We start from the raw sequence: 13,117 nt of genomic DNA, 5'->3' as shown, positions 1-13,117 counted from the left end.
AGCTGCCAGTTGTATTATTTTAAAGATCTAGCTGCTAGCTTACAACTGAAAACATTTCTACTGTGCATAATTTCAAACATGCTTAGTGATAATTATGAATTTATTACCAAACTAACTAAGATCAACTCAAAGCCTTTTTCCCCCCTCTTTTCTTTTTTGACTTTGTTTATGCCCTACTCACCCCTCACCTCTCTGCACAGGATTGTTTTAAAGCAAATCTCAGGTGTATTATTTACAAGGTGGTAACTTTATCTTCTTTGGGTATATATACTAATATAAATATTATGTTGTAAACATAGATTGCAGGAGGATGCATATGGCTTCCCTTTGGTAAACAGGGAAGAGTTTGACAGGATACTTAACTCTGAATATAAACCGATGACTGCTCATCTCTTCTTTGGTTCGCATATATCTCGCTCAGCGTGCGTGCGAAGAAAAGATGATGGCCACTGGAGGAAGCTGTTGATGCCACATCCAGCTTCATTTTTCTTGAAAACCTGATTGCTCTGGTTCACCCTGGGTGCTTCCACTTTAAACGGCAGAGCAGGCGGAACCAATCTACAAGGCGAGGACCGTTTCTGCTGGTCTCTTTGCTCCTGTCACGCCAGTAATTTCAATACCAGCGTCTATCATGGCGGCATGCTTTCTCATAGTCAGCTCTCCTGACATCTTGTGCTGAACCATTCCTTACTGTGGAAGGTTGCTTTGTCCAGTGGAGAACGTTTAGTAGCATCCTGGCTCTTTACCTATGAGATGCTAGTACCATCTTTCTCTCTCCGTAATACCTGACGTAATAAAAATGCCTTTAGGCATTGCCAAGTGTCTCTTTGTAAGGTAAAGTTACCTAGGGCTGGAAATCACTGCGCTCCAGTGAATGAAAGAAATATATATATCTGTGGTGTTGGAGATTAGCAATAAAAACTCTCCTGTATTTTATTGGCTAACAGCTCATGGAGAATGCAATTTGTGGCCTGCTAAAAGTTGTTATTGTGTTTCATTGACCCCTTATTTAATTAACAACCCATGACACAATGGCTGATGATAATCTGCATACTTGAGCCATATCCAGGAACAACCTTGACTTGGTCAACTCTGTGAAGAGCAAAGGTCATGTTTGCAAGCCGCTTGCCAGCTGTGATCAGTCATGTTTGCCTCTCCATCCTTCCCTCAGACCGCTTCAGTATCCTTTAGCATCCGAAAGGCAGGAAAATACTGTGTGCGAATTAAAAGTGGAAGATCTCTGCCCAGAGAATGATGATGTTTCACACCTATCAAGAGGTCTGTTGACCAGCAACGAAGACATACACATTGGTGCAAAGTATGAAGAAAAATGGTTTTTAAACATTGTATATAATTTGGAGGGTTTCCCCGTCCCCTAACGGAAACACTTTATTGGAGAAGTGTAAAATGAGATAAAGGGGACAAGAGGCCACCATGTGTCTTCTCTTCCAGGGCTACACTGTTATGAATGTCTCCATGTATCTGCCGCCTTCCCAGTCCAGAGTCTTCTTAAATACCAGGTACTGGCTGGTTCTGTGTCAACTTGACACAAGCTGGAGTTATCACAGAGAAAGGAGCCTCAGTTGAGGAAATGCCTCCATGAGATCCAGCTGTAAGGCATTTTCTTAACTAGTGATCAAGGGGGAGGGCCCAGCCCATTGTGGGTGGTGCCATTCCTGGGCTGGTAGACCTGGGTTCTATAAGAAAGCAGGCTGAGCAAGCCAGGGAAAGCAAGCCAGTGAGTAACATCCTTCCATGGCCTCTGCATCAGCTCCTGCTTCCTGACCTGCTTGAGTTCCAGTCCTGACTTCCTTTGGTGATGAACAGCAATGTGGAAGTGTAAGCTGAATAAACCCTTTCCTCCCCAACTTGCTTCTTGATCGTGATATTTGGTGCAGAAATAGAAACCCTGACTAAGACAGATCCCCATTTTAGCAATATAGCAAAGTCCTATGATTCCTTTCTGTAACAGACATACAGAGGACATGAATTAGTGGTATATAATGATCTTCAGAGGACCGCTTTTTTACTTAATCGCACTGTATTAGACACACAGAAACAAAACAAATGGAAATAAAATGTAATTAATTTCTAGCAAAGTCCACCTCAGACATTGCTGGAATAAAAAAGAGTAAGCTTTCTTTCTTCTTCTTCTTTTTTTTTTTTTTTAACTGTAACCAGCTTTATTAAAGATACTTTTCATAAACAATCATGGTATTCAGGCAGGACATGAGCAGACACTCAACAATATACAAGAACTTCCAAATTCCCTTCTTGTATAGACTACCAAAATCAGAAAGCCACTGTAAAACCCAATGAAATCTTCATTCAATGCTTCGAAAAGGGGAAGGTAGCTTAGAGTGAGGGTTGACATTTCACATTAAGGATGTTGTTTAACAACTTTTCACAAGCCGACCCTGACTTTCGGGAAATGAACATGGCAGAATTATCAATCTGAAGATCCACAATCTTTTATAAAAGGAACCATTGCTCTTCTGAGAACACTTGAAGTCACTGCAAAGTCCACATTGTCCAATAGACTAGAAAACCAATGTTGGGGGTCAGGTTTCAATAGGTCTCTGGTTTTAAGAGAATTATGTCTACGTTCATGGTACACAGGAGATAGGTTATAAAAATGAATTTAGAGTTTTCCCAGACCACAAGGCATTTTGTGCCTTGGTATCCACCTATGCAGGATCAGGAGCCTCTCAGAATTATCAAGGAAAGAGGTTTTCTGTCCTCAATCCAGCTTGGGTGATATTTTAAAATGTTAGTGACACATGATCCTCGCCCCTCCCACAATGAAGTGTTCTGTGTGCTAGCAATATAGTTAAAAAAAAGTAAAACAAAATTCTGCATTTTTATAAAACTTGATAAAAAATAGTATTTCAAACTGTACAGTCACCAGAAGTACACAGTTATCAAAAATGCACACACGTCACTTGGCATCTCCAGCACCTTCAGCTTTTTGTGCCTGGTCTGTTTTGGCATCTCCATTTTCTGCAGGATTATTCGCATCCTTCCCGGCATCGGCTTTCCCCTTCTTCCCCTTGGGTACCTTCTCTCCCTTCTTTGCTGGGGCCTTTTTAGGCTTGGACTCAGGCTTTGGAGGAGCAGGTTTAGCAGACAACCTTGCAGATCTTCTCTGTGGCTCGTCCTTCACCTCGGCTTTATCTCCTTTAGCATCCCCTTCAGCCTTTCTTTTGGGCATGGTGACGGCAGGGGACGTCGGCGCTGAACACGAGTATACAGCGGCACGCGGGCTTGGTCCGTCCGGGGGTCGTCCTCGCTGCTTCTTCAAGAGTAAGCTTTCAAATAACAATAGCCAAACCACATGAGAGACGGGAGAACCCAGAACTCAGTGCTGAGGCAGGCACATCAACAGCTGGAGTAGACCCAGAAGAGCTGTCTCTTACTGAGAGTGGGAGTGACATCTGAAGTTACCCAGTCCCTAGGGCAGGGTGCCTCAGTGGTCCCAGGCTGATGCTGGAAGCCTGCAAAGTTCTTGGAGAGCACTGGTCCCCATTCTCTGATGAAAACTTGGGGATGCTGGATCTGGTGTAGCACAAGAATCAGTTCCTCAGCCCAGAGGCAGTGAAGGAAAGGCCAAGCAAACAAAAGACAAGAATTAACCTTCTTCGAAATACCCTCACTGGGTCTGCGCTACCCAAGGGTGTCACCCACAGTCTGGGCAGGCCAATCCACATCAATGGAGACAACCAGTTTTTCAGGTGAGGTCCCCACTGAAGCGATTCCCTTTTGTGGCCAGTTGACATTAACTCCAACCGACATACTTAGTGTATGCTGATTATACAAACACAGGCTTCATAATGGAGTTTTTATGCTCACGTATACACTATTTTTATCATATCAGTTGGGAATTCCTAAGTCAAGAGAGATGGTTATAAATTCTAAGTCAATGTAAGATGCCTATAGATCATTTTGTCTTATATTTGCCCATCTTTTAAAATGCAAACCTTTGTGACAATGCCCAGAATTTTGATATTGGTAAGTGATAAAAAAATTAAAGTCTGAAGGCCAATTATTATGTAGGTACTAAATACGTAGTATTTATACAATATTTGTAGTTCCAATATTGGTCTATTTTCCCCACAGGAAAACAGAAGCTCAGAAAAGATACATGCTTTGTATGATGTCATTCAAACGGGAAGGCTGCGAGTCAGACACCGTTCACATCAATAATTGCAGGATGTGAGGCTGTCTCTTCCAGTGTGTGGGAATAAAAGTTCGTTTGTTTATAACCCTAATGCAGACTTGTAGCCGCATTCTCCCTGGAGGTGGGCAAGTAGATATCTGTCTGTCTGTCTGCTCTGTCTATTCCAATACTGTGTTTATATTTTCAAGTATAATAAAACCTCCAGGCCCCTGAGAACTGGTGGTGGCCAGGGAATGAGCTAGACTAGGTTTAGAAGTTCTGTGAGTGTTGGAAAACAGGTTAAGGGCTCTCTGTTTAAGAATATCTAGCCAAAAGCAAAATGGAAATTTCAGAGAGCAGAGCTCCCTATGGAAAATCCCAAAATTCAGATGCAGAGGTGGCCAGACTTCATTCTAGGTCTCTGTTGTCCATGTTGCAGACTAGGGAGAGAGACAACTTACAGAGAAGCATGGAAAAATCTCTCTCTCTCTCTCTCTCTCTCTCTCTCTCTCTCTCTCTCTCTCTCTGTCTGTCTCTCTCTCTCTCTCTGTCTGTCTCTGTCTCTCTCTCTCTTTCTCTCTCCCCTCACCACCCCACCGTGTGTGTGTGTGTGTGTGTGTGTGTGTGTGTGTGTGTGTGTGTGTGTGTGTTGGGTACCTGGCCATGGTTCAAAAAACAAAGAATCCAAAGAATCTGAATGTAAACCTAGAAATCAACGTCACCCTAAACAGGTGGAGGGAAAGAATCCTAACAATTAAAAGTGGGACATCAACCCCATTTGTGAGCCCAAACTGTGAGCATCTAGGTTTCTTTAATTAAGGTCAAGGTGCACCGGTGGGGGAGCACTTTGCCCAGAGATAAATATGTCCCTCTGCATTTCTGCCAGGCAGCAGGGAGGTGTGTGTTTGCAGCTAAATTAATTTGATTTACATCACACCATGGTAACTTCTGTTCCCTCTTTCCTGCTGTCAGATGCCTTCGCTGGCTGTTTCCCTCTCCTTCACCCCCACACATTTCATAACACCGAGGGAGAGAAAGCACGTTGCCTTCAGGCAGAATTTAGAAACTGAATAACTAATTTGATTCTTCTGCATGAAGTGCTATTCGCTATTCTCTCTCTCTCTCTCTCTCTCTCTCTCTCTCTCTCTGTCTCTCTCTCTCTCTCTCTCACTCTCTCTCTCTCTCTCTCTCCCTCTCCCTCTCCCTCTCTCCTTTCTTGAGGGAGAGACGTTGTAAACCCGAGCACAAGTATGATTTATTTTTATATCATGCTTAATAGCACAAACGGCTTGACAGAACTTTTTCTTTGGTGCCAAACTTGGCAGCTCACCTTTCCTCTTCCCTCGCGTCAAATAATAACACCAGCAAATGAAGTCAGAGCCCTGGTTCCCCGGGAGAAACGCGCTCTTGCTGGCTCTGTGACTCTCCCCATGAGCCAGGCTTCGCAGGCTGCTCATACCTTACAAGCCCTGTAAGGGTAGCTAGCTGGGCGCACGCCTAGCCCCTAGTCCCTCACTTTTCCTGCAGTGGCTGGACAGGATAAGGTTACACCAGGGCCTCCTCCGTCGCAGAGAAGAAGGCGGGCCGCTGGGGAGTTGCCATAGTTGGCAGCCTGGGTCGGTGGGGGGGGGGGGGGGGCTTTTCTCTGCAGGCGGCCGGGAGCTGAGGGTGGGACCCAGAGCGCAGCCAGAGGCCAGGGTCCCCGCCATGGCTACAGCCAAGTCTCCCGGGCGTGGCTGTGGAGCCCTGCCCCGGTGGCTGCTCGGCGCTGCGCTGCTTCTGGGCCTGCGGCTCTTCATGGAGTTGCGCCACGTGGGTTCGGGACCCCCGGGCCACCATGATCCCCCCGGGCCACCCCGGACACACCTGATGCCGGCGCCCGGCCCCCCGCGAGAAGCCAGAAGGAGGCAGGTGACCTACGTGCGCAGTGGGCGCCGAGCGCTGCCCCGGGGTGGCGGGAGCACGACACCCCCGGAGCCTAGCTGCTGTGCCCAGCGCGGGCTTCCCCGCAGGAAGGTCAGTTGCAAACCGTGCAGTCGTGGACCTTGGAGTTGAGCCTGCACCTAGATGGCGCTGGGGAGCCTTCTGCTCAGGAGACCTCCAGACTCTTCTATTTCCTTCCAACTGAGCTCTCCCGGGAACTTTCTGCAGTCTCACTAAGTGCCCCTTATAGAATGAAGTGAAACTGAGCGGGGTTCATCCAAATTCAACTAATGTTTGCTGAGCGCCCGCTGTGGCAGGTCTCCTTCTAGGAATGGAGCACCCAGCAACCGTACCCATTTCAGTGAGGGAGGGGCGCTGGAAGGGAAGGAGGCATTGTGTCCCCCCCCCCCCCCCCCCCGCCCAGGCCTGGACAAAGCCGGATGGGTAGACACTGTGAATGGCTCATCCACAAGTCCAGGTGATGGTGACAATTTGTCTTCCAGCAGCATCTCGGCACTGCCCTGCCACTAACCCCCGCCCGAGTTCCTACCCAGGGGTTGAGACTGGTACAGGGTGAGAAGCCAAACCCGAGCACCACTTAGTGGGAAATAGTGGGATCCTCTAGGACCAGAGCTGGATTTGTCTTACATGGCTGGTTAGGCTCCTTCATGAACTTCCTACACCACACTTCATTGAGCAGGACAGTTTTAACCTCTGGTTGTTGGAGCCTTACCTTCCCAATTTCTTTTGGAAACTCAATAGTGTCTAGTAGTAGAAGGGTTAGGAACTGGATATGTGACCTTGCCAGATCCCAACACCTGTCACCCCTGCTTCCAACCGCAATGACATCATCCTCCGGAGCAAGGTTGTCTGCTACCTGGAGTCTGGTTTTTCTTGATGGCGTCTGAGCACCCTCAACCACCCCGCCTGCGTGCTGCATTTAGCACCCTACTCTGCCTTTGACTCCTCTACCCTCTCTCCAATTCTAATACTCCCCCCCCACTCCAAGTGCACCCCCCTCTTCTACACACTTCGCACCCAGCCTTCCCGCACGGCGCTTAAGCAACAAGCAATTCTCCTATCTTCCGGGATAAACACAGCTCTGTTTTCTGTCTCTGAAACGCACCTCCTATATAAAGACTTAGCAAGTTACCCTAAGAGAACCACTTCCTTCTCGCTTTGCCCAGGAAGTCCCCAACCTGCTGTGCTAAGCATTCAAACCTCTGGCCAAGGGCTTCCACTGGATGCTGGGTCAATTGCTGGCGGCACAGACTGAATTCAAAGCGGTTGGGGACTCGGGGAAGGCACATGGTTTGATTCCGGCCTTGAACCTGTAAAGAAAGATCAAAAAGAGAACAAAGGAGTCACTTGAACTGTGACTTGATATTCTTTTGAGTCTGGCCTCCTTTGTCCCTCTGTGGATGCCCTTGAACATTCGGTCTTTGATATCCGTCCCTTTCAGAGTGATTCTCCACAGCTTTTGTTTCTGCCGTCGCCTGTTCAAGGAGACCTAAGCTTTGTCTCCCAAGTCATTGGTGACTAGAGGCTGTCTCACAACCTTAAGGTTTGAACTGCACAGACTCAGAGCGTCACTGGGGGGCGGTGTTTGTTGGGAGCTCACTTCTCTCCCCTGTAAGACAGGGATCAGTCTGAAAATGGCAGGCAGGCAGTAGATACGGAGGTGACAAGAAGATGAGGCTGCGTGTGTTTGAAAGTTACACGGAGAAGCACGCATCTCTGTTTATCTCTGTTATCGATTTATCTTTGGTACATTCCAGAAACAAGGTGCTGACTCCAGATAACTTTTAGTTATTTTAGTCAAATATCTTTTAGTTATTCGGTTGGAAGTGTCAAATAGACATTCAGACATCTTGATCTGGGGCTTAGTGGCAGCACCCAGGCTGAAGGAGCAATTTGGGGTCATTGCTCCCAAGTAGCACTGAAACTATGAGATGGAATGAGGTCAAGTGGGAGTGAGGGTGGCTCCTGGGACTGAGTATGAGTACTGGGGTTCAGTACTTACAATTAAATCAAAAAGAAAATGAAAGAAGGTGTTGACATAGTGTCTACCAAGTTAGAACACAGTGTAGCAACTTTTATTTTCTCTAAGTTGTCCTAGGTCTTCCGCCTTAGCCGAAGTCTAAGCGGTCACAGTGTATCTACATTCCTTTGCTATATCTGGGTCCTGCTCTATGAGCTCAGTCCTGCATCTTGCCAATCTTCTGCCCTTTCCTGCTTCAGATATTCAGGTCAAGGTTCACCGAGAACCTTAGGTTCACTCCAATCAATGCCAGTCTCTCTGCAATCTGTCATGGCAACGGACAGCGATGCCTTCTGTGCATTTGCGTTGCTTTGTCCATGCGGACCTGAGAATCCATCTCAGATGGAATGTTCTGTCTGTACAAAGTATTCTCGGTCAGAAGGGACTTCATTTCACATGGTTACTATGGTAAACTCCAGAGACACTAACCTGAAAGATGGATACTGCTACTTCTTGTGTTACTCATGGATGATTCTAAATGTCTTTGGCTAAACTATATAAAAAGTAAGGCCTATCACTATTGTAAAAATATAGTTATTAGCCTCTCATGGAAAGATTTTCCTTAGCTTATCATCTCTACAGTTATTTATATTATTTTAGATGAGATTTTTTAATTATAAATTTATAATAAAATTATAGGTTTACAAATGTATTTTCTATACATTATATTTATACATAATATAAAATTACAATTATAAAAAGTTTACTTACTTTATCATAAGTATTTCATACTTATTATAGAGAATATATATCTCATCTCACCAAGTTCATGGCAGGATTTTGGATTTGTTTCCCACTGCCAGTTTTTCATGGCTGAGTTAGAATATTCCTCAAAACCGGAAATGTCATTATTTAATCAGTTTTATGACTTCTGGGAATGGACGTCACCATCTTACATCCTGAGATAAACCTTGGCCCTCTTGAGCCTTACAAGGCGAAGTATAATTCAAGGTGATGCACCATTAATAAACGGAAATAGAATTTGAAAGCTACCCATTGAGCTTTTATTTATTCTTCTTTATTATCTGAATTGCTCAAGAATACCAATCAACAGTTTCATAAGATTCTCAGTCCCTTGTCCCGGGGAGGCTTCCGCATCGGTAAAGAAGAGCACATCCCATTCCATGGCGGCTTTCTGAGTGATGTGCGCTTGGGTGGAGTACTTACCTGAGTTGCAGAAAGTTTCTTGCCACCAGACTTTTGTTGCAGGAGTGCGAGGTACAAAGACTCAGCAGTCATATTACTACCTTCATAAGAGGTTATGCTGTTCTTAAAGGAAGCAATCTGGAGACACACAGACACAGACACATACACACAGGAAGGGAGGGGGAGAGAGGGAGAGCAGGACGGAGAGAGGGGAAGGGGGAGAGGATAGTCCTCTTGCAATCCTCTCTCTTCCCGCATCCCCCTTTGCCAGGCTCTATAGAACTAGCAGTAAATATGAAGTCCCGCATAGCAGGAGTGGGGACGGCTGACAGAAGGAAGGGAACACTGCCTCTTCTGATTCCGACAGTCTTGGACCCTGTGCATCCCTGCACAGTACACTCTGAGCAGTGCTGTTGGTCCGTAAAGTTTGCAGAGTACCCTGGTGTCTTTCTTTACTTTCTGTTCCCGGCATGTAACTGGGGTTTGCTATTGTCTTCTTTCTTAAATAGGCATTTATGGCTCCTGTGGGGGAGGCTTATTTACAGAAGGTTAGGTGTGGTCTCTTGGAGTGCATGTGGTACCCCTTAGAAGCCAGCAGTCCACCCGCAAGCAGCTTTTTAACCTCTAGGCCCTACTCGCTCTGGAGGTATTTAACTCGGGCCCAGGCTGCCAGGAGAAATGTCTTCTCAGAGCTTTGTCACTTGACATTTAATATCCTGGTAAGAAAAGTGACTTGTGAGTTGCTGAGCTACAGAACCCAGCAATGTGCTGCTGACTTGGCTTGTGTCTTACAGGTCCTTTGGAACAGTGTGCTCACATGAGTGTCTGAGTGTGTGAATTCGTGCAAGTGCGCATGTATGTGTGTGGGGGGGTATGTGGTGTGGTGTGTGCGGATGTGGTATGTGTGTGTGTGTGTGTGTGTGTGTGTGTGGTGTGTGTGTGCATAGGGGAAACTCTTTCCTCTCCTGGAGTTCTAATCTGAGCACTGAGAGGTGGGGACGGCTGACAGATGGAAGGAAACACTGCCTCTTCTGATTCCGACACCCTTGGAACTCAGCGGCCATGTTCAGCCCCTCCGGTAGTGCATATGTACCCATACTTCTGACGTACAGGGAGCGGCGTGAGTCAGTCCTCTCTGCTTCCCACAGAAAGCTGAACAAAGTCAGCAGAGAGTAATTGAATGAGCTCCAGCAGTCTGTGGGTGTGAAACAGCAGTTGCTTAGTTCCATTTCAAAAAGTGGGTTTTTATTACAGTTTTGATGTGCCTTCAGTGGGGACCAGGGCTCTGCTTCTACCCAAACCTTACAGTTAATTTCTTGGAGCATGTTCTGTGGGCAAAGGGCTGCTAATGGAGGCCCTTTTGTTTTCCAACAACCAGTGGTGAGAATTTGTTTTTTTTGTGTATAATTTGTGCAGGGCATTTTCTCTAAAGAGAAAAATGACCTGCTAGCTTTGTTGAACAGAACTGGATTTCCTTTTTCAGTCTGTGAGAATCAGGGCCTCATAGTTAAACTGAAGACTGGCAAGGGTGGAGGGACCTTGTGTTTTTCCATCTGGACAATGAGACCTTTGCAGGCCTTCTGCTTCTGCGAAGTTGGGCTGTTTGTTCTCTCGTACATGGAAAGTAACAAGAGCCTGCTTCATTTACCATGAGATGTGTCTCAGCACAGCAACCTGCCACCAGTGATAAGCATCTTTTCAAACAGCACCTGGGTCCTCCAGATATGTCACGGTGGACCCATTAGTGTCCTGTGGAGGTTTCTGATAAAGAAGGGCGAAAAAAGTTTGCTCTCTAGAAAGCATTTTTATCCTGATCAAGTGATGGTAAGAAAGCTGAGTTTTAGAAGCCTTACAATCCGGGGCATGTGAAATATAAAGTAATAGCAATCTAGCCTGTTAGTTACCCCGAAGGTAAATACAGACAATGAGTTTGAATCACAGAGTTTTTTTTTCTAGTGGTGGGAATTGAACTCTGAGCTCATACATGACAGGCAAGTGCTCTACCACCGAGCCCTACCTTTACTACAATGCAGAGGTCCTTACACATATCCAGTGGGGTCCAGCACTAAGCCCTGCCAAGGAGTTTGGCTCCAGTTGCACTGGTGATCTGGCAGGAGATCACATACAGGGACCTGGGTCTGTGTGATCCGGCTGGAAAGCAGACATGCCACACACCTTTTACTCCTCTGATTGGAGTACAGGCACACCCTTAGCACCCACCTTTCTGGTGAAGTTAGTTTGTAGAGGGAAGCAGCCATGTTTTAAAGTGGTGTCTGGTTAAGGGGCAAAGTGACAAATTAGAGAAAGATTTGACTGAATGAGTCAGAAACAGGATTTGCCCAACTCTTATGAGACTGGTACAGCAAAGAAAAGCGATTTACAAGCAGCACAGGAAGAGTCAGTTGGGAGTCAGCACAGTGGCGCTGAGTTCATTCTCAAGTGCTGTGCAGCTCAGGAGAAGCAGCTGAAGCCAGAGGATAAGAAGGAGCCAGACTAGAACAAATTGCCAGCTAGTTTGAGGCCAAGCAGAGCAATTCAGTCAGAAGCTGAGAGAAGCCAGATGAAATCAGTCAGTTGGAGAGGAGACTGAGCCAGAACAGCTGGGTTAAACCAGCCAGCCAGAGTTTAAAAAGAACTAGAAAGTGTGAGTGTATTCCCCAGTAAATCTCTGAGATGACAGTTCCATCAGGTGAGTAAAAGATACTTTTACAAAGTTCCACCTGTATGCTAATGCGAATGTCTTTCAGTAGGTACCCAACTTCTCGTTCTTGACATTCGCTTCACCTTTATGATCTCAGAGAACATTTGGAGTTACAACCCTGAGCCAATTACTTGCAATGAGCATTTTTTCCCCTAAAATGTGACAAGCAAAGTCAATACTTCTTAGTTCATTGGTGGCACTGCATATCCTTAGCTTATGTGACAAGAAAAAGGTCTTTATACTGTGGTTTTTGTTTTGTTTTGTTTTGTTTTTAAAGAAAGGTGATGTGATGACTAGCCTTCAAAGTCAATGTGTCTCTATTTAGAGTTATGTGGGAGACACACTTTGGGGCATATCCGTGAGAGCATCACCACAGAGGATTTTCTAGGAAGGGGGAGACCCACTCTGAGTGTGGGGGCACCATTTCATAGGCTGGGGACTGAGAAAACCTGACAAAGGCAAGTGTATTAGTTACCTTTCTGCCACTGTGAAAAAATCCCACAACGATGACAACCTATAGAATGAAGCATTTATTTGAGCTTATGGTTCCAGGGGCCAAGAGTCCATCTTGGAAGGGAGGCATGGCAGGAAGCCACAGACACTGTAGCTAGAGCAGAATTGCTAAAGCTCAGTTCCGCCATTGGATGCACTAAGATGAGAGAGAACAGACTGGAAGAAGATGAGGCTTCTCACCCTCAAGCCTGCCCCCAGAACCATACTTCCCACAGCCAGGCCTTACTTCCTAAACTTACCCAAACATCACCACCGACTGGGGACTGAGGGAGTGGTCAAAGGTCTAAGACTATGGGAGCCAGTATTCCTTGCTCTCGGCTTCCTGATTAGCAGAGATGTGAGGTGTTCCAGTGGATGATCCTGTGACTGTATCCTTGCCATCCTTCTGTGCTTTCGCTACCACATGAAGGCTGCCAACAATATGTGGTATTCAAATACTGGATGGATGCTGTCATCCAGCACACCGGAAACCTCCCAGGACACTAATGGGTCCACTGTGGCATATCCTGAGGACCCAGGTGCTGCTTATCATTGCTGGCAGGTTGCTGGGCTGAGACGCATCTCATGGTAAAGGAAGCAGGCTCTTATCACTTCCTGTGCAATAGAGAACAAAAAGCCCAACCTCTCAGGAGCAGGC

General features: G+C 46.2%; 2 protein-coding genes across 2 annotated transcripts in view; one reads left to right on the top strand and one right to left on the bottom strand.

Annotated features, from left to right (window-relative positions):
* Window positions 1-2,432: 2,432 nt before the first annotated feature.
* On the bottom strand, window positions 2,433-5,615 carry LOC308437307 (non-histone chromosomal protein HMG-17-like). Its single transcript, XM_080938414.1, has 2 exons — window positions 5,487-5,615; window positions 2,433-3,308 (listed from the first exon to the last, which is right to left on the bottom strand). Exon 2 carries the CDS (start codon window positions 3,209-3,211, stop codon window positions 2,939-2,941), a length of 273 nt encoding a protein of 90 aa, XP_080794540.1. The 5' UTR covers window positions 3,212-3,308; window positions 5,487-5,615; the 3' UTR covers window positions 2,433-2,938.
* A 248-nt stretch (window positions 5,616-5,863) lies between these two features.
* The window catches only part of METTL24 (methyltransferase like 24), a gene marked incomplete at its 5' end in the record, with an annotated part of 112,282 nt that continues 105,028 nt past the window's right edge, over window positions 5,864-13,117 (top strand). The window contains one exon of the mRNA XM_080937643.1: window positions 5,864-6,172. Within this exon, the coding sequence (XP_080793769.1) occupies window positions 5,864-6,172 (309 nt within the window). The remainder of the gene's footprint in view (window positions 6,173-13,117) is intronic.

The sequence above is a fragment of the Micromys minutus genome (assembly GCF_963924665.1).
Source record: "Micromys minutus genome assembly, chromosome: 25".
NCBI lineage: Eukaryota > Metazoa > Chordata > Mammalia > Rodentia > Muridae > Micromys > Micromys minutus.
This window is presented reverse-complemented; position numbering and strand designations above follow the sequence as displayed.